General features: G+C 37.3%; 1 protein-coding gene across 1 annotated transcript in view; it reads right to left on the bottom strand.

Annotated features, from left to right (window-relative positions):
• Cbr-mpz-1 overlaps positions 1–23,652 on the bottom strand; it is a gene marked incomplete at both ends in the record, with an annotated part of 33,820 nt that overhangs the window by 5,479 nt on the left and 4,689 nt on the right. Inside the window, 30 exons of the mRNA XM_045242320.1 lie at positions 307–329; positions 1,373–1,556; positions 2,173–2,265; positions 2,317–2,518; positions 3,026–3,945; positions 3,990–4,223; positions 4,271–4,864; positions 5,349–5,426; positions 5,879–5,998; positions 6,617–6,749; positions 6,806–6,904; positions 7,055–7,387; positions 7,944–8,020; positions 8,207–8,386; positions 8,629–8,883; positions 9,502–9,588; positions 11,667–11,751; positions 12,224–12,357; positions 12,409–12,694; positions 14,023–14,543; positions 14,589–14,680; positions 15,086–15,209; positions 15,273–15,418; positions 16,106–16,445; positions 16,490–16,557; positions 19,264–19,354; positions 20,109–20,378; positions 20,752–20,861; positions 22,342–22,442; positions 23,392–23,552. Coding sequence (XP_045092149.1) covers positions 307–329; positions 1,373–1,556; positions 2,173–2,265; positions 2,317–2,518; positions 3,026–3,945; positions 3,990–4,223; positions 4,271–4,864; positions 5,349–5,426; positions 5,879–5,998; positions 6,617–6,749; positions 6,806–6,904; positions 7,055–7,387; positions 7,944–8,020; positions 8,207–8,386; positions 8,629–8,883; positions 9,502–9,588; positions 11,667–11,751; positions 12,224–12,357; positions 12,409–12,694; positions 14,023–14,543; positions 14,589–14,680; positions 15,086–15,209; positions 15,273–15,418; positions 16,106–16,445; positions 16,490–16,557; positions 19,264–19,354; positions 20,109–20,378; positions 20,752–20,861; positions 22,342–22,442; positions 23,392–23,552 — 6,141 coding nt within the window. The remainder of the gene's footprint in view (positions 1–306; positions 330–1,372; positions 1,557–2,172; positions 2,266–2,316; positions 2,519–3,025; positions 3,946–3,989; positions 4,224–4,270; positions 4,865–5,348; positions 5,427–5,878; positions 5,999–6,616; positions 6,750–6,805; positions 6,905–7,054; positions 7,388–7,943; positions 8,021–8,206; positions 8,387–8,628; positions 8,884–9,501; positions 9,589–11,666; positions 11,752–12,223; positions 12,358–12,408; positions 12,695–14,022; positions 14,544–14,588; positions 14,681–15,085; positions 15,210–15,272; positions 15,419–16,105; positions 16,446–16,489; positions 16,558–19,263; positions 19,355–20,108; positions 20,379–20,751; positions 20,862–22,341; positions 22,443–23,391; positions 23,553–23,652) is intronic.

The following is a 23,652-nucleotide window of genomic DNA, read 5'->3' as shown; positions in this document are numbered from 1 at the left end:
AAGTGCAAATTGCGATAATTCTGGACTATGATGAGAGTATGACGGTGATGCTGAGATATAAACGAAATTTGTCTCCAGAGAATACAATAAATAGAAATTGGGGAAAGGAGCGTTCGCTTGGGAGGAAGAGAACAATCTAAAACAAACAATTACCGATTCTGATGGATGAGTCAATTGACATCAAACACCATGGTGGCAGAAGAAGGAAGAAAAAAGTTGAGTTCTAGGAAGGAAAAAAAGGGGGCCGATTGGAAAACAATGGAGACAAACGGAACGTTAGATTCGATTCAAGATAGAGGCTGAAACTCTTTTTTTTTCCATTCTAGGTTCTGAGAAAAATTGGGAGCGTTGTCTATTTCTATAACTTTTCGGGACGAGTTTGATCAAGTTTTACTGGAATCTCGGAGCTCATTTCAGATCCGGCTCTGACTGGATTATCTTAATGCACGGAAGATGCAAAAATGATTGTTTGATGCACATTTTAAGAAAATTGAAAGATTTGATTTTGGTCATTTTCGTCTGGAGCTCAGCTGCCAAATTTCCAATCACTTTGAAAATTTTGGAGGTTATAAAACATATCTAGATTGAAAACTTTGCATTTGCAGAATTTTTCGAAAATGCCTAGTTTTTCAGCTACTTGCCGATTTTTGAAAGACAACTGCTTTTTTCACTTTCTCAGTACAAAAATAGGAAAAAGGAATGTCCTTCAGAAATCGGCAAATAACTGAAAATCTAGGAATTTTCAAAAAGTTCTGTGGGTGCAAAGTTTTCAATCTAGGTCTGTGTTATAACCTCCAAATTTCCCGACACTTAACAGCCGAGCTCTAGACTTTTAAAAATGGTCAAAATCAACTGAAAAACGCGTTTTTCATATATTTATGGCTCACACTGTAGATATTGAATCGGTAAAGCTAGATCAGAAAGATCACAACTAGGTCCATGTAGTCTAATTTCTTTTTTCTCACGTTATAACCAAACTAAACTTGAAACTCCAGTCTAGAGAAACAAGAAGAAGGAGGAAACGAAGCATTCTGATTCAAAAGACATGTACATATAATTAGGTTTCCGGTAACCATTCCGAATCGGTTTCCAAGGTGATGTATATATGTTTTTGAAAACAAGAAAAAATGCGGGGGAGAAGAAGCGGAATTCGCTAGAAAAGAAAATCAGAAAACCATGTAATTAAAATGATGAATTTCTTTTTGAAACTTTACAGAAATCTCAAAATAGTAAAAAAAAATTAGAAGGTGATAATCCTGATCCGTTTAATCTGATGTATTGAAAAAGTGGGTGCGAAAAAGAAGACGTTGACGAAACAAGGAAAAGAAGACAACTTCTTTTTTTTTCTTTTTTTTTATATAAAAAAACCGACGAGTAAATCTGGCTAATGGTGTGTGGCAAGAATACAAGAGATAGTTCGGATTAAACGGAGAGTACAGACAAACGGAGCAGCTCTGCGCCTTGTTTAAGCTTCGCGGACTGCGACGTCGCCACTGAAGACGACGACGACGACTACACACGCAACGACGATATTTGAATACACGGGTAGGCAGAGGCTGGAGATGGAGAAGGAAAACAGACAACGAGGGTGAAGTTGTGTTAGGTCTTTCTCTTTTTCTGTGTGTCCCAAAAAACTTCTAGAAAAGAAACAAGGCCTTCAGAAGGCAGATGACGACGACGATGGAGAAGACGGAAAGTCAACCCAGTCAAGCGGATAGAAAGAACTCTTGCTCCTGAAACTCAAATCGTCTTCTAGATTCTTCTGGACGACCTCCGAAAACTTTTTGGTGGGTCCGTGTTTACATTGGGCTTGATTATTTACCTCGTCTGCCCTTCTTCTTCTTCTTTTTCTGCTTATTCTTCTTCTCCTTCTACTTTTCATTCACACAAAAACGTATCGCCTTTCAAATATCCTTGTCGGGTTTCAGAAGTCTTATGGACAAAGACAAAATTTAAAAAAAAGAGAGAATATGAATGCAAAGTGGAATAGACAAAATCAAATAAAATGGAAAATATAAAAAAAGGAAAAAAGAAGCGACGGAAAACTTGTTTGTGTGTATTGAAAATTTTGATAAATAATTCAAAAAGTGACTGGCGAAAGAGAGGGAGAGAGAAGGGAATGGAATGATTTTGACGGGCAAAAAAAAGAGAAAAAGAAGAAGAAGAACTCACTGATTCAGAGGAAGCCGTTGGCGTCGGAGAGATCGGAGGTGATGGAAGAGATTGACTGCTGGTGACGGTGTCACTCCGTACTGCGCATTCGTTCTTCAATAGATTATGAATGGAAACATTCAAAACAACGAAAAAGTCACTCACCAATGCACCATTCCTTCTTCTCAACACTATTTCTATGTTCTGATGTTGATCACAGCACTCTCTGACTACTGCCGACGCGGCGACATGAGAAATTTTGTTGAGAAGACGTCCGTTGATTTCAAGAAGTTCATCTCCTGGGCGGATGGCTAGCGGACAGGAAGGTCTGACATTCACAACGAAGACGTTCTGTTTTTCACGATCTCTGAAAAAATTTAATATCTTGAAGATGTTAATCTAGCACGAAAACCCGGAGCTGTGGACGAGAAACAGCGGTGGCCGAAGGTCCCACAACAACAACTACCGTAACGTAATATTTTTTCTTTTGGATTTATTTTCCCGATTTTTGCGCATTTCTGTCAATTTTTTCAGACTTTTTTGGGGAAAAACATCAGAAAAAGCGACGGAAAGCAGTGAAAATAAATTATGGCAATGAAACATTTCTAGGTTACTATAGTTGTCGTTGTAGGACCTTCGCACAGCTCCTCCCACAAGTCTTAGCGAATACAAAGAATAATGTGCTCGGAGACTTATGCTAGACTTGTGGGAGGTCTGGCCAAGTATTGGCGCCGACAGCCGAGAAAAAAAAATCATTTGCAGGGATTTTTCAGATGAAATGCTGGAACTTTTCGATTTAGATTAAATATTTTTTTCAAAATATGTGCGCCACAAAACTTGAAGTTTTCCAGCGACGAGATTCTGAAAAACTTACTTATTTCCAGCCAACGATATGCCAAGACCTCCTTCCGGTCTCTCACACGCCACCAGAACGAGTTCACCACCTTCCGAATCGTATTTCCTTTCAATTTTTCCAGGTGTATAATGAAAATTCGATGGTTCCTCTCCATCACTTTTAATTTGAAATGCAGCCGAATCCTCATCGATTCCCATAGATCGCATCGTTTCAGCCAACTTTCCACTTGTATCGAAAGACGTCGATGGAGACATCGTTTGTGGTTCGTCGTCGTGAGTTTCAGAACTGCTCACATCTGATACGATGAGTGGAGCTGTTTCATTGGATGGAGATTTTTTGATTGAATCCTTCTTTTTGACACTTTTCACACTTTTCTTACTTTCAACAGACATCTGACGTTCTCTATCTCTTTCCAAACTTTTTTCCTTGACTGAAACCTTTTTAGGTGGAGGTGTTGCTTCCTTCTTCGTTTCTTTTTCTTCTTCCTTTTTCTCTTCTTTCTGAATCTCAAGTTCTTTCTTTTCCTCCACTGTTTGCTCAACCTTATCCGCTGTCTGATCTGTACTCTTCCGTTTTACAGTATTCTCTCTTTGAATTTCAGGAGACGAACACTCTTCCTTTTGGCTTTCAGATTCCATTGAAGTTGTAGTAGATGTTGAGATGGATGGAGGTGGAAACGAGGTCACCTGTTTTGATGGTGAGCCAGCCATCGTTGGTTTCAGTGGAGTGATCAGAGTAGTTGGTGGTTGTTCATTGTTCTCCTCTGGTTTTGAGTTTTCAAATCTGACAGATCCAACGGTAGAATTCGATGCAGAGTTTATCATATTTTGTTGATTTGTATGGAGTGATTGAAGAACGAAACGAACGGGATTAGAAGCATTTTTGATTGCATTCACTGCCTGTTCATGAGTAGCATCTTTCAAATCCACGTCGTTCACCTAAAAAGATGTTTTTCAGAGAGGCTTTTCAACGAAAAACTTACACTAATAACTCGATCTCCCATATTCATCTGTCCACTTCTTCCAGCTGGACTATTCGGAAGGACACTTTTGATGAATATACCACATACAGTATTTCCAGTTCCTGGTAATCCTCCCTTTTGGGATACTTCCACGCGTCCACCAACGATAGAAATACCAAAAGACTTGTTGGGTTCTCGGACCAAAACGACTGTTCTGGCTTCTCCCCAATATTTTGCTCGAGTTAATTGGCGGGCCTGGGACTTTGTTAATTAAGTTTTTTCTAATTTTTTAGTTTTTCAGCTCTCACCTGATTCTGATAACTCTCAGATCCGGTAGATGGTGTTCTTGAAGTGACCCGAGACATATTCGGTTCACTGGTGTTGTTGAGAACTTGTGTCTGTAGAGCAACCGACTGCTGACTAATTGAGGTCGTCGTCGATTCGTTTTCTTTTCCTATTGCTTCTGTTGGCGTCGACGTGGTTGCTGCTTCTGCTTCTGCCACATCCTCTGCTACTTCTTTCACCACCACAACGCCTTCTTCTACTTTCTTTTCTTCTGGCCTTCTCTCCTCAGAAGACTCTGTTGTTACAACTTCACCTGCTAATTTGATGCCACTCGGAGAAATCGATGGTGGCACTTGAGATTTATTTTCCGGCGACGAAGGAGATGACGTGGTCTCGTCGGTTGCCTGTCGAACCTCCTCTTCTGTAGATAAGATGTGAAGTTGAGATGTTCTTTGACCCTGATGGTATTCAGCAGAAGCCGCGGATCTGGTGAGGAGGGATTCTGGTTCTCGTGGACTCGGATGGACTGTTGCAACGGGACTTTTTGGTAAAGTCGAGATAACTTCAGCTGGTGGAGGTGGGAGAGGAGGAGATTCCGATCTTTCTTCTCTCTGAAATTGGTTTTTAATTCAGAGAAAATCAACATTCATGATTGAAACGATCTTTAGTGTTATTCCATCCCTGGAGGATTAAAATTTCTATCACTTATGTAATTTTGAGAGGCTTCGAAAACTAATTTCGAGAATAGAATTCAAGAAAGTTCAGATCTTCGGCGTATCATATTTTTCTGGGAGTCAAGTTGTTTGTTTTTAAATTTTAGTTCAGGAAAAAAAAGAAATATACATCTCTGAATAAAACTGATCTCATAAGGATTAATCCAAATATATTTACTGGATCATTATATAAACTATCAATCTATTGGAGATTAGATATTGACACTTCTGGCCAGTAAAATAAGAGAATCTGACTTTAAAAGTTATATAAAAAGTAGTTTTAGTATCCATTGCTAATCCTCAAACCAAAAAAGAAGAATAGGATTGCCATTCGGAAATCAATTCTCTCTCTAGGGCTCTTTTTTGGCTGAAATTCGATTACCTTGTGGTTCGCTGTGCTGCTCCAATCCTTTGTTTTGTGCAACACACTCAGTTCAATGGATGCATCAGCAATGGCCTCCTAAAAATGAAATTAGTTGTACATGGAGAAGAAAAATTTAGGAAAAGTTTGTCTTATTGATATCTGGGTAAGTTTGAGATACAAACAGGTGAAATATCTAGATCTAGATTGCTTGAAAGATGAAGAAAATTATGAAAAGGAGGGGAAAGAGAAATTATAAATCTATTAGCAGGATGTATGAGTGAGAGAGAGTGAGAGAGAGCATGAGCAAAAAGGCGGGGATTTGACAGAAAACTAAAGAAGGCGTTGGAAAGGGAAAGCCTGTGGAGGATTATCAGTGAAAAGAGAAGAAAAACGAAGAGAAGAGCCAGACGTCTTCATTTTCTTGAATCGATCTGCATAGAGGAAAAACGGGGAAGATGAAGAAGAAGAAATATATAGATAATTCCACGTCATTTCGGATCAGTCGAGCGAAAGACGAAGACTCTAAAGATGGGAAAAGAGAGACTCACTTTGATGATCAAGTTGACAAAATCATCTACTTCCACTCCATCAATTAAACGACTCATTCGATTCCGAACTTCTTGTTCTGTTCTCGTCGTTGTTCCGCTACTTTCAGCGACGTCCAAATGCTGAAATAGTCGGGATGTTTGATAAATGTAGTTCTCGTATTTTTCAATCTGATAGTAACTACTGTAGTTTGGAAGAGCCTTCAAGAGATCCTGTGAAAGATATCAAAAATTGTCAACTGATAAAATATTGATTATGTTATGAATCATAACATAATCAATATTTTATCATTTGACAATTTTTTAACATCTTTCACAAGAATTGAGATAATTGAGGTCATAGTTGACGGTTTGAGTGGACTTCTGTTATAGGAAATACGGTAAGTTTATTGAAGAAAAAAACAAATAACTGAAGAGAGACTTTTGGTGAGCCCAATTATTTTAAGGGATAGAATTTTTGAGCAAGTTTTTGCTCATTTAGATTCATCAAAGATTCAAAAAACTGGAAATATGAAGCAATTTCGTTTAAAAAGTTGTAGAAACCCAAAAGTTTTCTGAATAGAAACGAAAAGTTTTGAATTCCAACTGACTGTGTTTCCCCGAAAATGGGCAGCTCAAATACGATTTGAACTGAATATATTCTAAAATTTCTTTTAAACGGAATAGTAAATTATTATTCTTTTTTCAATATTTCCGATTTCAATTTTTTTCTAGACCAAGTCAAAATATTCTTAAGCTCACCTTCAACTGCCCAACTTCTGACATCGAATCAGTCATAATCGAGGGAGCTTCCGTCTCATCGTCAGTCATTTCGGTCTTCGACTGACTCTCCTGCCTTTGCATAAATGGACTCCGATAGAATTTAGGGAATACTCTGAAAAATTGGAAAATAGGACTGAAAAATATATAACTTTGTATCTCTTTACTAACTTTGGCGAAAGTCGATTAATAATCGGAGAGGACGACTCGGAAGGCCGTTGAAACCTCTCTTTCCAAGTTTTCGCATCCGCTGATGTGATGTATGTGACACTGAAATTGAAAAGGAGAAGATGAAGTGGAAGAAGAAGAAGAAGAAAAGGGAAAGAAGAAGAAGAAGAAGAGCCAAATGCTAATTAGTAGTACTAGGAAAGGAAAGAAATGATGAGTCAAGAGAAAGCGAGAAAGTGCACACCAACATACTTGCAAAAGGTTCCCACTAGATTCGTCCGCTTCAGAATTGCTCTTGCTTGTGAATTTGTCACATTCCGCAACGATTCCGTATTAATCTTGGTGATGAAGTCGCCGACCTGCAAATGAACGATTTCCATAAAACAACTTTTGAAGCTGTTCACCTGAATCCTTCCATCCAATGCTACCGCCTTCTTTCCGCAGATACTTTTCACAACACACCCGTTTACACCCTTGTCTTTATCACCATCTAAAACTATTCCTAATGGAAGTGCTCCTTTTTGAAGTTTGACAGTTCTTTCAAGATGTGTTGGAAGAAAGACGACGTCATACGCCCAGGATCCTCTGAAACATTAATATAATGTACAATAGGTATTCGTTTTTTTGCAGTGTTTTTTGAGAACAATCGAACAAATTATAACTTTTGTGGATATGGGAACTGTGAAAATGCCCCTTTAGAGCGATTCTTCAAAATTTCAAGAATTAAGCTCTGACAATTATATAGTGTTTTAATGTTTGAATTTCCTAGACCAGCGAATTTTATGCAATAGAGAAGTCCCGATATTCACCTGGTGTGCTTTCTAAGCCATTTTACATGACTGCCTATTCCACAATTCGGGGTACAAAACTTGAATTTTTCAGCCATTTTGTTGTCCCGGGTTGAGGATTTCGTACCCTAAGTCGCTTTGTACATCAATGACCTCAAAATTTTTGTAACCTCTGAATTATCTGCCCTAAAACACTCCAGGTGAATACCAGGACATTCTAGGCCATAAACGTTGCTGGCCTTAAAAGTTCATCTCGATAAAGTTCGACCACCATTATGAATAGTATAGAAAACATATCCTATGAATGTTAGGCCATTTCTAGACAATCTTTTACGTTTTTCCAAGGTTCTTACCTCAATGAAATCGGCGATCCGCATGGTGAAACAGATCGTGTCGAACACGGAGACCAAGATGTCATCGAGAACTCTGACTGAAAAATTTAATGGTGTTAGTTCGAGAAAAAGTAATATCGGGAAGAGGGGGAAGAATGTTATCATCACCACCACGTCGGAAGCTAGAAGATCCGCGCTAATCCGGAAATCGGGGTAACAGAGAGCACACTACGAAATATCAAATTCTTTTGCACTCCGGGGAAGAGGGAATTGTAGAAGTGTGCATGTGGATTTGTGGATTTATGTGCTTGTTCAGTGAAGTGATAAGCAGCGAAAGAATAGAAGTAACAGGCGGAAATCGGGGAGATTTTAGTAGTAGAAGTAAGGAAAAAGAAGAAGAAACATACTCCTTCGATACTCCGTTCACTTCGTGCTGCAGATGGACTTCTCGATGGATAATAGCCCTGAAAAAATTGACAAAACGACGGTGAGAAGAAAGGATAAATAGAAGCGGCTGTGACATGAGGACCTAGATTTTTTTGGTTTCAAAAAGAATATGGGCGGTGCTATTCGGATAGAATTAGCATAGAAGTAGTAAGGGTCGAAAAAAAAATCCGCAAAAAGAAATCGACTTGTGTGCTTTGTGTGAAAAGAAGAACTTTGCGAAAAAAAGAAGAGAAGCTCTTGATTTTGAGATTTGATTTACTCGAAGTCTCCACTCGGATTCTTCTGATTTGTAGATTCGTTTTGGGCTATCAAATAGGTTGATATAAAAATACTGAAAAAAAGGAAATAATAAGCGAAAGAGAAGCACAGCGAAAAGTTTTTTGGCCATTTGGAGAAAGTAAATTTGACAATAATTTTTTTTAAAAACTGAACAACTAACTTGAGGATGAAGTTTTCTATATTGTTCAGCGGTTCCGATCCACACAGTTTCTTGACTTGATGTTGTGCCGGATGTCTGAAATTTTAGGATTGTTTGAAGACTTTAGAGGTACCCCTAATACGACGGCATCACCCATTTAATTAAAACAAAATTAGAACCATTTCAAATTACGTCTCAAAATTCGTTCAAAACTGTTAACTTTTTTATCCTTCTTTTTTGAAGTTCCTAAATTATAATCATCCGAATTTTTACCAGTAAGCTTTTTTACAATTATCACCGCTACTGATAAAAATGTACCGTATTGGGACCGTGTATATGAATCATCAACATTTTCATGAATTCATTTGTTGTGTTTCCCTAATAGAAGTCAACATCTATACGTTCACGTTGTGCTCAATTATCTCAATAGCTGTGAAAGATCAAAAATCTGTTAACTGATAAAATATTTGTGATATTAAGATGAATAATTCATCAGTTGACAAGTTTTTGGTACCTTTCAAAGGAACAGAGATAACTGAGCTCAAAGTGCACGGGCTTCTAAGAGATCATACGGTGGGTCATAATCCGTCGATAAAAATTGTTATTACTTTCTTAGATGACTTTTTTTTAGTTTTAGGACCGTCAGATCTCCTGTTACAGCACCAATTTGAGAAATCTCAATTATTTAAGATCTTACAGAACAAAAAAACTCACATATCTCCTTCGTCCTCTTGGGCTCCTGCCTCTCGCCAATAATCGTTCGCTTCTGGAGCAAAGTGGCGAGTGAGAAGTGAATTGTGACTGTAAAAATTTCAAGATTTCTAGAAAGCGAAAAGAGACAATAACATTATACACTAGTTGAAAAAGATGGATATATTTTTTTCTCCCCATTTTCTTCGTCTTTTTTTTTCTTGTGAGGCCCCATACAAATATACTAGAAAAGAGAGAAAGAGAGATTATATATGCAACACGCATTCATCCGCAAAAAATTCTGGAAGAAGTAAGTGAGTGAGAGAAGAAGACAGTGGAGAGATTTCAGAGAAACAGACGAATAAAAAAATGACATGAATTTTTAGTAGAAGATGTTGTTAGAGGTTCTGGAAAAAAAATAGTACTGAAACTTTTTTGTTCTTGGATTCTTTTTGTACCCAATAAAAAAGGAGACGTTTTATTAAAAAGAAAAGACAAAAAGAGGTTTTGAAACAAAGAAGAAGAGCTAAAAGAAAATGATCTAGAATAGGGAAAAAAAGAAGAAGAGGAGAAAGAGGAGAAGCCAAAGAAAATGACCCAATATTTTAGATAGAAATTAGTGTGAATATATTTATGGTGAGCTTTTCTTCTACTTCTTCATCTCCTCCATTTTCTTCACACATCGTCTTCAACGTCTTCAGTGTCCTGTGTAAATACGGAAAACGACGGAAGGGATGAGGACATCGAAGGGGGGTCTTCTCCCCTGTGCTTCTCCTTATATCAAAAGAGAATTAGATAGAAGAAGAAGAAGAAGAGCAGAAGACCGTCGACACGACACGTTAATTCGAATTCACACATTTAGAAACACCACGGGAAGGAAAGGAAGAGAGGGAAAAGCTCAGATTTCATGTTTTGTGTCATTATGAAAATAATTAGGAAGTTTGTAAAACGGAGTTCTCGAATTTGATAATTTAGATTTTTTGAGTTTCAATTTTTAAAATTTCAGAACTTTTGGAAATTTTGAATTTCTGTTTTTTTATTATTTTTTTGATCAGAGTTTCGATTTTTTCGATTTTAGAGTAAAAAATTTTCGACTTTCAACATTTTTTAAAAATTCAATTATATTTTCCAATTTCAGATTTTTTTTTGGAATATCTGAAAAAATATGTTCACTGATAAAACACTTTTGATATTCTGATAAACAGTTTATCAGTTGTCAACTTTTTAACATCTTTAACAGGAACCGAGATAAATTGACTCGAAATCAAAAGTTAGAGGGCCTTTCTATTACAGGTTTTACGGTTTTTTAAAGTTTGTGAGTTGCTTCTAAAGTTTGTTATCTGCTCGATTTTATAGAATATCGTTCAACTTTATGTATTTAAAAAGTGAAAAGCTAGAAATAGATATAAAATGAACTCAAAAAGTTCTCGCTCGAAATTGCTAGCACACAGGAAAATCAATTTTGATTGGGTTTGTGCTCCGGATGTTCATTTCCGGGAAATTTTCAAATCTCAGACTCCAGAGAAAAGGATTTCATATATGTCTCCCTATTGAAATAGCACTTTAGATTTATATATAAGTCAGTTCGACGATCAATCTCTTTTTCGAAAAGTGCTGTTTGTAAATGCATCTATTCAATATGAGACCAAATCTTTCAAAGAAAGTGTCATGTCAAATCGGAAATGAGTCGGAAACTGATCTAGGTTAAAGACAGGAGAAGATGTGCATCACATTTCCTCCTTTGCTCTTCTGAATGGAGAGAGAAAGGGTAGAAGTGCCTTCAGAAGACGTTATATAGAAAAGGAGAAGAAGAAGAAGACATGGTAAACAATTAGAGATGAGGGGACAACACAACACAACGTGTGTTCAGAAGCACTTGGCTCCTCTACAAAAAAGTTTTGTGTGCTTTCCTTTTTCTCTCGTTTGGACCCATTCTTCTAGTTTTTTTTCTTTGAGAAAAAAGTCAATGACAGGAGAGACAGAGATTGAATAGACTATGAAGCAGTTAAAATGGAAAAAGTATGGATTGGAAAAGTTTGGCTTCTAGTGGGGGACTTATATGGAACGAGAAAAGAAAAGAAACAATATCAAATTCAAAATAAAATACGTTTTTTGTTTTTATCGTTATATCGACTATAAAAAATGAGTCATGAAAATGGTGAAAAAAAAACTAACGGCCGGAAACATACCTGATCCACTGGGATTGGTTTCGCGATTCCTAGACGGACAGGTCCCATTCGAGCAGCTTTCAGAACGGCAACGGCTCTTTCGAGACTGAAAATTGATATGAATTTTGTTATTGTGCATGTTTTAAAGTCGAAAAGCTTAGGTGTTGGTTGATGGCCATATACCGTAACACAAATAATGCAATAGAAAAGCACCCATACTGTCAAGCTTAAGCTCAATTATCTCAATTGCTATCCAAGATACTAAAATTTTATCAGCTGAACAAATGTGTGTGTGTCATATTATGATGAACAATTTCTCAGTTGACCACTTTTTGATATCTTTGACAGGAACTGAGAAAAAGTGGCTCAAATGTATTCCATCCTTAAAGATTTCTTGGCATTTCTAGTTAATTGAAGCGAATCAGTCTGGGAATCTCAAAAATAAATCTAAAACAGTTGAATGCTATTTTTTGGAGCAATTGAAGTTCTATGTCAGACTTTGATTTTTTCTTTTTGGTTAAGATCATATTGACCATTTGGAAATTTCAAATTATAACATTACAATCTTCCTGATTCACCTGCTATTCGACAAATCGTGATTGTTCACAAACAACAATCGATCACCAGGAACTATCCGTCCGTCTGCCTGAGCAACTCCTCCCGGAACAAGCGATTGCACAACGATGACGCTTTCATCTTGATGTGTTGGATCCTGAAAGTGATTCATATTTATTTTTCTATCCTAAAAATATCAATACAGTACCTTATAATCCACAATTGAAAATCCTAGACCTCGTGAATCTTTGCATAAATATATAACCAGTGGAACACAATTCCAAACTGCCAAACCATGGAAATTCTCTAACGATTTCGATCGTAATCTTCTGGAGACTCTCTGAAGGAGGTGAGTAGTTTCTGCACGAGTTGATGTCAAATCCAGATCTGATTTCGCTTTGACTACGGTTTCTTGATTGGCGGCGAGGAATGGGAATGAGAGAGGAAGTTGTTTCTCATTGGCTGTTGGTTCGAAGACGTGAAGATGTTGAGATCTGGAAATGGGGAAGAGTCATAAATGCTGAAATCGGTATAAAGTAAGAATCGCGAGATATGGGAAAATTGAGTTCTAAACTAAAACTATCTGGATCTTATTTTTGAATACCGTCCACCCTGTATTACAAGGGCCGGTCCTGTTCCAAGGTAGCTCCTGAGGACACTTCTATTACAGGGGCCCTTCTATTTGAGGGGGCCCTTCTACTTTTCCGGCCATTTTTTTTTCCGAAAAATTTCATCGAAAAATCCAGTGAACTCTTCTTCAAAACATTTTGTAGTATGAGGGGATCCTCCTATCACAGGGGGCTCTTCAATTTTTCCAAAGCTCATCTCGGAGTGCCCTTCTATTAGAGAGGACCATCTATTAAAGTGACCCTTCTAATACAGGTTTTACGTTATTTTCAAATTAGTGATACTCATCGATTCTCAAGTTAAGCATCATGGGGTTCTGAACGCTATCGTATGCAAATAAGAACTAGATCTAAAAAATAAGGAGTTGTTCGAATCTCCAGATTTTTTATATATTTCGTTTATTCGAAGGATTTGAAGAAATAAGGAGTGATGGTAACCGGGGAAAGAAAATAATTTTGAACATGTTGAAATTTATTAGGTTGTTCGGAAAGTCCTTTCCATTTTTAGCGTCAGATTCATTCGATATAAAAACGGTCAAAATGATGTCAGATAAATTGAAGATAATGACCATTGTTATCAGTGACTATCTGCCAACGTCCCACCAAATTGTGGATGAGAAGATTCAAAAAGGTGCCCACACATGAAACAAAGTTGTTTTGAGCGAAAAGGTGTGATCCATATCTTCCCACTTTTTTTACTTTGCCGAGAGTTCCCAATGTATGGCTTTTTGACGAAAGACGGGTCCCTTTCCATCCCGGTTTTTAATGTGTCCAAATCTGAGCCCGTATGCTTTTTTGGAGGGGGAATTTCGTCCAACGAGAATTTTCATTTTTCAAATTGATGAATCCAGGTTGTGAAGTTTGCTCGAAAGGGTGCATCTTCGTTGTTAACCTCCACAAATTGGTGATTGATTTCAGTTGATCTGAGGTCGAAATACAAATAAAATGGTAGTCCAAAAATGGAAATTATTAGAGGCGAAAACGGGGGGCATATCTCACTGCACGAAAAGAGGAGAATGATCTCCGTTGGGGTGTAGACACTATTAGACCTCACCAGCATACTGATAAAACGACAACTTCCTCGCTTTTATCCCCTTCAAGAAAACGAAGTTTGAAAACAACATATCAAAAGTGAAAAGGACTTTCCGAACAACCTAATATTATTCACCATTTTCAGAAAATGTCCAAAAACTAACCTTCTAGCAACGATCAACGTAACCGGAGCTCCAGAATGAACAGCTCTTGTCAACGCTTGTCTAACAGTGACATGAGATTCCCCATACAACGGAGAATGGTTGACTTGAAGCAACTCATCTCCTGCATGTAACAACCCAGTCTTTGCTACAGGTCCGCTTTGTCGAATCGATTCGATATAGTGATGTGGACACAACTGCGCTCCATTGAGCACATCTACAGTACCCTCTAGTGATATTCCAAGTCCACCATCAACTGATTGCCTATCCGGTTTGACTACAGCCGCCACAATTTCGATATCATCTCCTATTCGACTTTTCCATTCCTTGACTAAATCTGGATTCGACAATTTGACGTCGATCACTTGAGTTTCTGTCTCCTGTTGTTGCAGCATTTTTAGACATTGTGCTTGCGGAGAATTTTGTGGGAATCGAACTAGTTTTAGAGACACTTGATCTCCCGATTTGACCAAAGTTCGGACACTGTCAGCGTGTGACATATGCTCCAAGGATGTTCCGTTGACCTGGAATTAGTGAAATGGTAGAAATAGTCATACAATCAAACTCACCTCCAAAATCAAGTCGTGCACTCTAATGACTCCACTGGATGAAGCTGCCGAGCGTGGAACCAATGACTTGACAAAAATGCCACCGATTTCTTCTGCAAATACCTCACCGATTTGCCTTCTTTAGCATATAATTCGGTTTTCAAAGCTTGAGAAGATTTAGAGAGAGAGAGAGAGAATACACAAGAGAGGAGGACCCCCATCGTCTTCTTCTCGCGTTTCTGCTTTTTCTTTTTCTATCTTTTTTCTAACGTTTTCGACTTAAGAAGACGACAAAATTCACTAAATTCGATTTACGGGCTCCCTCGAGCGCGTCGCGACGGACGGATGGACCGACGGGCGCCATACCACAAATTGGCTCTTCTCCAAACTCAACAAGATTTGTATATGCTGTCTGTCTGTATGGAATGTGTGTTGGGAGGGAAGAAAAAGACCACCTACACTTGTTGTTGTGTGTTTAGGATCTACGAGGAATTCAGGATAAAGAAAAGGAAACCAACCTTTTTTGTGAACATAACCAGCTACAGTAATCCCTAATCCAAGAGCCGGATCCCTGTGAAGCGCCACGTCGATGAGCTCGAATTTCGTTGACTCCCAATTCTCTCGGAGAAATACTGTGAGCGCCTAGGAATTGAAAGATGGAAGATCGATCATTAAAACTCTCGGATTTCAGGGGGAAAAACTTACCATCTCTTGCAACGATTTGAGGGAAATCCTCGATGTGATCGAATTGCTATTCCGTTTACTGCTACGACTAACACTAGTGACTATTGAATTCTCATCTGATTGCCCTGTCTCCACTGTCGGGGATCGTATCATTTCTCCAAGTTCATCTGGAAATTTTTATAGGATTAGTATGTATTCTTATGTTCACGATGTCATATTGATCCTAATGGAACTAGATCACATTCTGATCTACTCAAGCTAAATTTTCAAATTATTTTTATCCTGACGGTTAACTGTTATTAGGCTTTTAAGTGACCCAAAAAATTTGAAACTGTCCAAAAATAATAATTCAGGGATTTTATTTATCTGCTAATGCTCTCTACTTCCTGAGACTCTACAGGGTGCTACAGGATTACCCGTACTAGATTTTGTGCTAGAATGCAATTTGAGTGAATCATTGTACTGTCCTCAAATTTACAGTACACAATTTCAAATAATTCATCAGTAACCTGACCAAGTTTTGAATTATTTCATCAACTTTGAGCAGAATTATCGCTTGTCAAAGTGGCTTCGTCTCATGAAAATCACAACGGCATGCGAGAAACATTACGTTGTTCATCTTTGGACAATCATAACAATACCTGGACAAGGAGAACTGTTTCGAAAATTTCAGTAGCTTTGAATCAAACGTAAAATTATATTTCTACCAATTTTCGAGTTTCCTAGATAGTTTTGTCTGAAGATATGCCCGTTTTCTTCAGCCCTGGTACGGGTAATTATGAGTAAGTACAACTTCAGAGAGATCATAAGTCATCATAATGACCTACCGAAGTCAAAAACTTTAAAAAATATACCTTTAAAATCTTCTTCTATTTCTTTCTGTGTATCTACTTCTTCATCCTCTTTCTTCTTTTCTTCTTCCCTCGTCTTTTTACAATCTCCACCTCCACCGCCATCTTCCACATCATCACAACTACTTTTCCGTTTGTCTCTCCGATTATAATTCGGTGCACAATCACAAGGCTTCCTCAAATCTATCGTGTCTGGAATATAAGTGGTGATCTTGATGGGTTGCTCTTTCGATGTTGTCGGCTCTGGCTCTTCTTTCTCCTCTTCAATCGGGATACAACTGATCGATGGGGATACTGTAGTTGGTGTCTGATTTGCTGCTGTAGATGGTGCCGAAGTTGCCATCTGTAAATTGTTTTTAAAGATATTTTTATGGAAATAAGACCTACTTGTCGCTGCAGAGCCTCCTCGAGCGTCGTGGCACAAAGCGCCGCTTTCGTGGCCAATGTGAAGCACTCTGAAAATTTTAAAATCAGTGAAAAACGGTTATTTTTATTCTCTGCATATATATTTTTTCAGAAAAGAATGATACGAATAACAGTGGAAAAAAGAAGGAAAAGTAAAAAGAAGAAGAAGAAGAAGAAACGTCCAAATTGAGTTGGATTTGAATTTGTAGAGTCTCTACTCATCCGGGCGGGGAGCACATCGACAGCACATAAGGCCATATCCCATTCTCAAAAACTACTTCATTAACTCCACTTTTTTTTTCTGTGCCAGTTGATTGGTGAATAAGAAAGAACAAAAAACCATTGTTATCAATCTTGGAAAGAGCTTCTTTCAATATTGGATGGCTTTCTAAAACGAAACGTTTCTCTCGCTTCCCTACTACTTTTAGTTGTTGTGAAAGTCTATCCAATCGGAATTTTTACGACCCAATCGCACCATAGAATATGGCAGCTTTTTGAGTTTCGCGAAAAAAACGAGAGACGAGTAAAAACTGGTCACCCAATTGGCTGAAAAGAAAATGGGATAAAGGGGAGAGAAGAAGGCTCTGGGACAGCTTTTTTCGTAAAAAAATACTGATAGCTTGATGATATCAGTATAAGCATTTTGAAAAGAGTAATAATTGCGGTAGCTAATCCCTATTGGATTTTCACAGTTAAAAAAATTCAGAAGATAAAAAAGAAATTTCAGATTGATCTTATAGTGTTTTAAATTGACTAGTTCTAGAATAACCAGCTAATTAGAAACGCCGAAATTCATGACAAAATGGGATTAAATAATTAGAGGTAATTAAGTTTCGTTTCAATTGAATTATATATTTTTCAGAGCAACAACCGAATGTCAAATATCTAATAAATGACCCCTATTATCAGATATAAATTATTTTCGATACTTTTATCTCACTGTCTTGTGAACCTACCTAAAACCTTAATAGAAGGTCCCCCTAACTTTCAACTTTGACTTAATTTTCCTAGATTCATGTCAAAGATATGAAAAAGATGTCAACTGATAAACTGTTTATCATAATTTCTGAAGTGTTTTGTCAGTTGACAAATTTGTTATATCTTTAACAGGAAATCAGATAAATTGATTCAAAGTTAAAAATTAGGGGGCCCTTCTATTACAGGTTTTACGGTGGATGCCTTGAACTTTTATAAGTACAAAAGATTTCTGAACAATTTGAACTCCATGAGGCGCTAAGAAAGAAAAACTGATAGGGAGGGTCTCTGCTGGTGGTGGCGGTGAGGTGGGACTAGAAGAGGGTGCGTCTCTCGATTCGACGTCTTCTGGAGCCGGGGGAGATACGGAGGGGGGCAACTAGCAACTCGGTAACGAATTTAGCCCTTCAGCAGCCGGGGTAAAAGGAGCGGGGCACAGAAAAACGAGGAGAATATATATGGACCCGGCAAAAAAAAGAGAATGAGATGAGACACAACAGATACATTGCTGAAAAAAAGAAGAAGACATAGACATTTCTACGTGGGGGGAAGGCTCTTCTTTTTTTTTCTTTCTTTTGCAGAATAGTTGAAGGAAATAAGCATACGCAAAAGAGAGAAGTCACTTTCGGAAGGGCACCTTCGACAATTCCCCTACATTTACATATTCAATAGACTTTTCAATGATATTGGAGCACTTCTTCTTCTTTCCTTTTCTGTCTGCCGAAAATATTACTATTTTCTATTGAATTTAGGACCAAGTTAAGGGGGTAAGTCGACGACGAAAACATGCTGTACTTGTGTTTTGTATTCAAAAATATAAATAGAACAAAATAAACCGTATTTTTTTTTGTATTGTCATGATAAAAATTTCGAAAGTAAATGCCGTCGAAAATTCAATTTTCAGCCATTTTTGAGGTCAACGAGACATTTTTGATACTTCCGGTGGGTCTTTCTATTAGAGGGGGCGTTCTGCCTTTTAAAATTGAAATTTCCTTGTGATATTTTGGTTTGAGTCTTTCTTTAACATACAAATATTTTTAAAAAGCAAATTTGCTATGTATGTCACAAATATGTCACGAATCCACTGAAATAACCAGAAAGCCGCTTAGCCTTTGAGCAGATTTGTGACAGCCGGAAAATAATAATTCATATTTTTAATAGTAATCGCATCTGACCGGTTTTTTCCACAAAATCAGAAAACAATTGAAAAACGAACTTCAAAGTATTGCTCCAATTTTCAGAAAACTTTTTCTCTATATATAAAAATTGTACTAGAACAGAATCGTCTAGTTCTGAGAAGAATTTGGAAGTCTAGAACTCTTTTTGTGTTTAAAAATGTCTAAATAAACCGAATTCTTCTTCTATGTTCTTCTGAGGAAATCCCAATGGATTGGAGTGATTGAAGACCATACTAATGTGATAACTGAACACCTCTAGAGAGCTAAAACTTGAAAAGCAAATGGGCAAAAATAAGAAAAAAGGGGAGAAGCGAGAGGGAGGAGAAAAACCAACTATTCAATATTCCGAAAGCGTTTCAAGAAAAACGAAATCCCTCTGGGAGGAGAAAGGAGGAGCCAAGTTGCTGACAGCTGTTCACGACAACATAAAAAACATGTTTCTGGGAGGAAGAAAATCGAACGAAAATATGAGAAGAACATTCGCTCTTCTTCATGACTTTAAAGTCTCTGGAATCTAGAGAGAAACGCGATTTTTGCTATTATATTCGAGTTTTATGAGGAAGAAAACATCCGGAAAGAAAGTGGAAAATTAGAAAAAAGTACCTGGAGTGTCAACTGGTTTGTCTGCATATGCAATCGGTCGTCCAACAATCATATCTACGGTTGGATGTTGATGTCGAAGAATCGTAGCAACCTGGAATTGTAGTCTGATTTGAGTTTCGAGTCTTTTGACTTTTTGCGAGTCTAGTTTGCTGCGATTTCAAAATCATGGAACGGTTTTGGATCTTTATGGTATTAAAGATCTGGGAGATCTTAAAGGGATCTAAAATCTGGGGGATCTTAAGATAACGTATGTTTCAGGTAATATCTTTTCAGACTCTAAATTAGATAGACAAAAGGATAATCATGGAAACTACTAAAATTGAAACGATATTGAAACTATCAATCTGTCAATTTTTAGAATCGCATAGTTTTAAAAAATGGAACTATACTCTGAATGAAGCTCAAAATTGCAAATCGAACTTCTTTGGATTCTTAAATTCAAAATTCTACTATTATTTTCTTCAATTAGAGATAGTTTCTGTATCCCGCGGCGTCTCCATTCGAATCTTACTAAATGAAAATATAAGTTTCTAAACAATTTTGATTTAATCAAATTCATATTTTAGAAATTTATAACTTTTGCGGTTTTGCTACATTTTGAGACTACCAGAACACTCTCAAAGCTAAAATTTTTCAAAAAAAGGGAATGTCTGGCTTTCCAGACAACAATAGCATTCCATAATAATTTTTGTTTGTGTCTTTCGGCGGGTCATTAATTTCATCCAGTCAATATTTTTCATTCTTCGAGCGATCCCCCAGGACAATGGAATCAATTTTTGAAATTTTTTTGTATGGTCCAACTATAATTATACTTTCGCGGACTGTTTTTTTCAGTTTTTGAAAACCAAAAAACTCACTTGTTGACTGCTCATCCCATGCGTGTTAATATTGCCTATTTGCAAAATATGGTCCCCGGGCTGAAGGTGGCCATCCTGAACAAAACAAGGCAAGTTTAAATTCAGAAGTTTAAAAAAACCCACTTTATCTGCCGGACTACCAGGCAGTATAGTTTTAACAACGACCCCAGTGCTGGTTCCGCCGACGATTCCGAATCCGAGACCTCCCGTTTCTGTATCCAGATGAATCACTTCGACTTGTGTCCAGTCGCCAGATAACTGGAAGTCATTTTTTTGAATATAATATTTACTAGAAGAAAGGGCTCATATATTTTGGACCCCAGAAATGTTCAAAAAAATGTGACCCAAAAAAATTCAAATTTTTTGATATTCCCAAGCACTAACATTACCACGCGACACCTGATAATTGACTTTGTTGATTGCAAACTTTTTCGATTTTGGCATGATTTTTCAGAGATTTATCTGGAAGAGAAGAAGAAGAAGAAGAACCCGGATCTTGTTGTATTTGACACCAGAGAGAAAAAGAGCCACAAATCTGAGAGACCCTGCGGAATGGCAAAATGATTGATTGATTGGGAAAATGATGAACGGCAGGAAAACGAGGATCAGGTGAAAGAAGGATTGTAGACACAAACACATGAAGAATACTTGTAGAGTATTCAGAGGGACCCAAAAGAGAAGAAGAAGAAAAAAGAACAGGAAGGAAAGGGGAGGATATACCTAGGTAACCGGAAAAGACAACTAGCAACACCACCGTTTTTCATGATGACGTGGTTTTTTTTTGCAAGATCTTTTGGATGGGGTGACGGCTACAGATCCAAAATTGAAAGCTGGATTTTTGAATCTTTCAAAATTTAAGTAGAAATGAGTCAAAAAAAGAGAAACTTGAAGAACAAGGAGCAGCATAGATTCACTTTCTCATTCTTTTTGTCTCTCTGGGTGTTTCGGTCGTTTTGCTTGAAATTCGAGATGCACCTCCTACTCTTCTTTTCCGAACACACTTTAGAAGAAGAAGAAGAGCAAGACGGAAAAATGGAGAGTAAAGTGATTGTGCTTCCCGACTGAGAGAAAAAGAGGTCCTGAAACGATGGGATACGGGCGCCCGAGAGGCAAAAGGGATCTGGGTCATAGTGAGGGGATATGATGATGATGATAATGGTAAAATAGATCGAGTGGGTGAAGATGAAACAGACACGGATGAGTTATAGTGATTTATTGCAGTTTTCATTGATTTTCATGAAAGATGATCGATGGGGTGTGAGATGTTTCAGTTTTCTTTTGAAGCGAATTTAAAATTTTTCAGTACATTTTCTCCAAAAAGTGCAATCCATCGTAGGAGTGGACCTCCAAATTATTATAAAATAACTTTTTTTATAGTCCTGGATATTTTTTTCGTAATGAAATAGATTTTTAAAATCGTTTCATCTGTTTTCTTCACTTAACCAGTACCGTAAAACCTGTAATAGAAAGGTTCCCCTAACTTTTAACTTCGAGCAAATATATCTCGGTTTCTGTCAGAGGCATAAAAAATCTATTCACTCACAAAATGTTCATCATAATATCACAAACATTTTATCAGTTGACACATTTTTAATATCTTGCAAAGGAAGTCAGATAATTGAGCTTGTGGTCATAAAAACGAATAGCACCTAAATTATTAATTTCTAAAATTTCTAATGAAAATATGCATGTAATTCTAGAAATTCCAAAATTCTATATTTTTTAAGTTTCGATTCCGTGTTTTGGAGTACATGAAAACGAACGCTAGATTAATATCTTTGTATTTTCTTAAACAAAATTCAGAATGTTCAGTTTTCTATCTGGTTTTTTTTCCTTTTTTTTCTTAATAATTTTAGTTGGTTACAGTTTTACTTTAACTTCAAAAATCCGTTTTATGTCATTTGCGTTACCCCAAATATTTTATGTTTTAGCATACAAACTTCCTTAATAATAAAACTCTAAAGACCACAAACTCGAAGCTAGACACTTTGCAATTTGAAATCGTTTCATTCATTTTTGAATGTATCCGTAATAGAAGTAGTCCAAAAAGCAAAGAATGGAGATGTGAGGACGAAGAAGAAGTTTTGAGATATCACTCGACGAAATCTCAGAAAAGCAGAACAAAAGTGGGTCTGATTGCAGCTCTCGCTTCTCCCGAATTTCTTCATCTTCTTCTTCTTTTCAAAACTTTCTCTTTTTTTTTAGTCAAAAACCAACTTACCACCATGGGAGTTGCTTCTCGAATAACACCGATGACAAGGTGTTGATTGGAAGAAATCGAGTGGTGAACCGCACTTTCGAATGTTGATTTTTCTATCGATTCTGGAAAATTGAGTGGCAATTTATCATTGTGGGAAACGGAGGAACGGGTGGGATTGGATGAGTGAAAGGTCAAGAATGGAAGTGCCGAGTTTGAGAAGGATGGACCCTCTTCAAAGTGCACAAATTGAATAAACTTCGCCGAGAATTTTCGGACGGTGGGGACGGAGGAAAATGAAGAAAGGGGGTTCGTTGATTTTATTAACTGGATTTTACAATTTAGGAGAGTTTGGTTTGAGATTTCAAGGAATACCGTAAAACCTATGTTAGAAGAGTGAATTTACAAGAAGGGGCCTGTAATAGAAGGGTCCCTTCCAATGATGTTGTTTGAAATCAGATACTTCCGAAGGTTTTTAGTGAAAAATATTCCAGAAATTCTACAATTTCACAGAAATATGTTTTGCTCAAAAAAACCCCAACAGTGTCGAATACCGTAAAACCTGCATTAGAGGGGCCGGCCCTTCTATTGTTCCATGGACTTTCGAAGGGCCCTTAAATTGGAGGGGGCTTCTACGGAATTTTTCTCGCAAAATTGCTTGGAAAAGTCGGCGAGTTCTTGTTCAAAATGTATAAAAATCGTTGATTTTTTTGAAATTGAAAATTCAATGCAACTTTCCGAGAAAACATTCCGGAGAAGCCGTCTAACTAAAGGGCTCTTCGAAAGTCCTTAGAACAATAAAAGAGCCGACTCTTCTATTACAGGTTTTCCGGTATTCGACATTGTTGTTGCTTTTTTGAGATGTTTTTGAAATCATGTGCTTTTCAAAAAAGTCACTTTTTGATTTTGGTAATTTTTGACAAAGTTGTTTTGAGAAGATTTCGTTTTCAGGATTTCAGAGTTACCAATTTTTAGGCTTTTTGACATTTGATTTTTTCAGTCTTAAAAGTTTTTTTTCTTTTTTAGGTTCATTTTCTCTCTAAATTTCGAGTTCAATTTCAAAGAAAAACTCACGATTGATATGTGTATAGATGGTTGGTTTCGTGGTCGGAACAATAGCTCCACCACCTCCTCCGTTCGTTTCGGAGACAGTCGTCGATGTCGGCGTTGATGGACAAACACCAAACGCATCGATGGCAACGACGCAATCTCCAATTCGAAGTTTGCCAGATGATCTGGAATGGAAGACGTAGAGTGTTATAATGATTTGTAGTCTCTCTGTGAGAGTATATACACGGACTGGTTAGAAGACCGGAAATCGGATATTCTCAAACA

Source organism: Caenorhabditis briggsae (assembly GCF_000004555.2).
Source record: "Caenorhabditis briggsae complete genome, chrII, whole genome shotgun sequence".
Taxonomy (NCBI): Eukaryota; Metazoa; Nematoda; class Chromadorea; order Rhabditida; family Rhabditidae; genus Caenorhabditis; species Caenorhabditis briggsae.
This window is presented reverse-complemented; position numbering and strand designations above follow the sequence as displayed.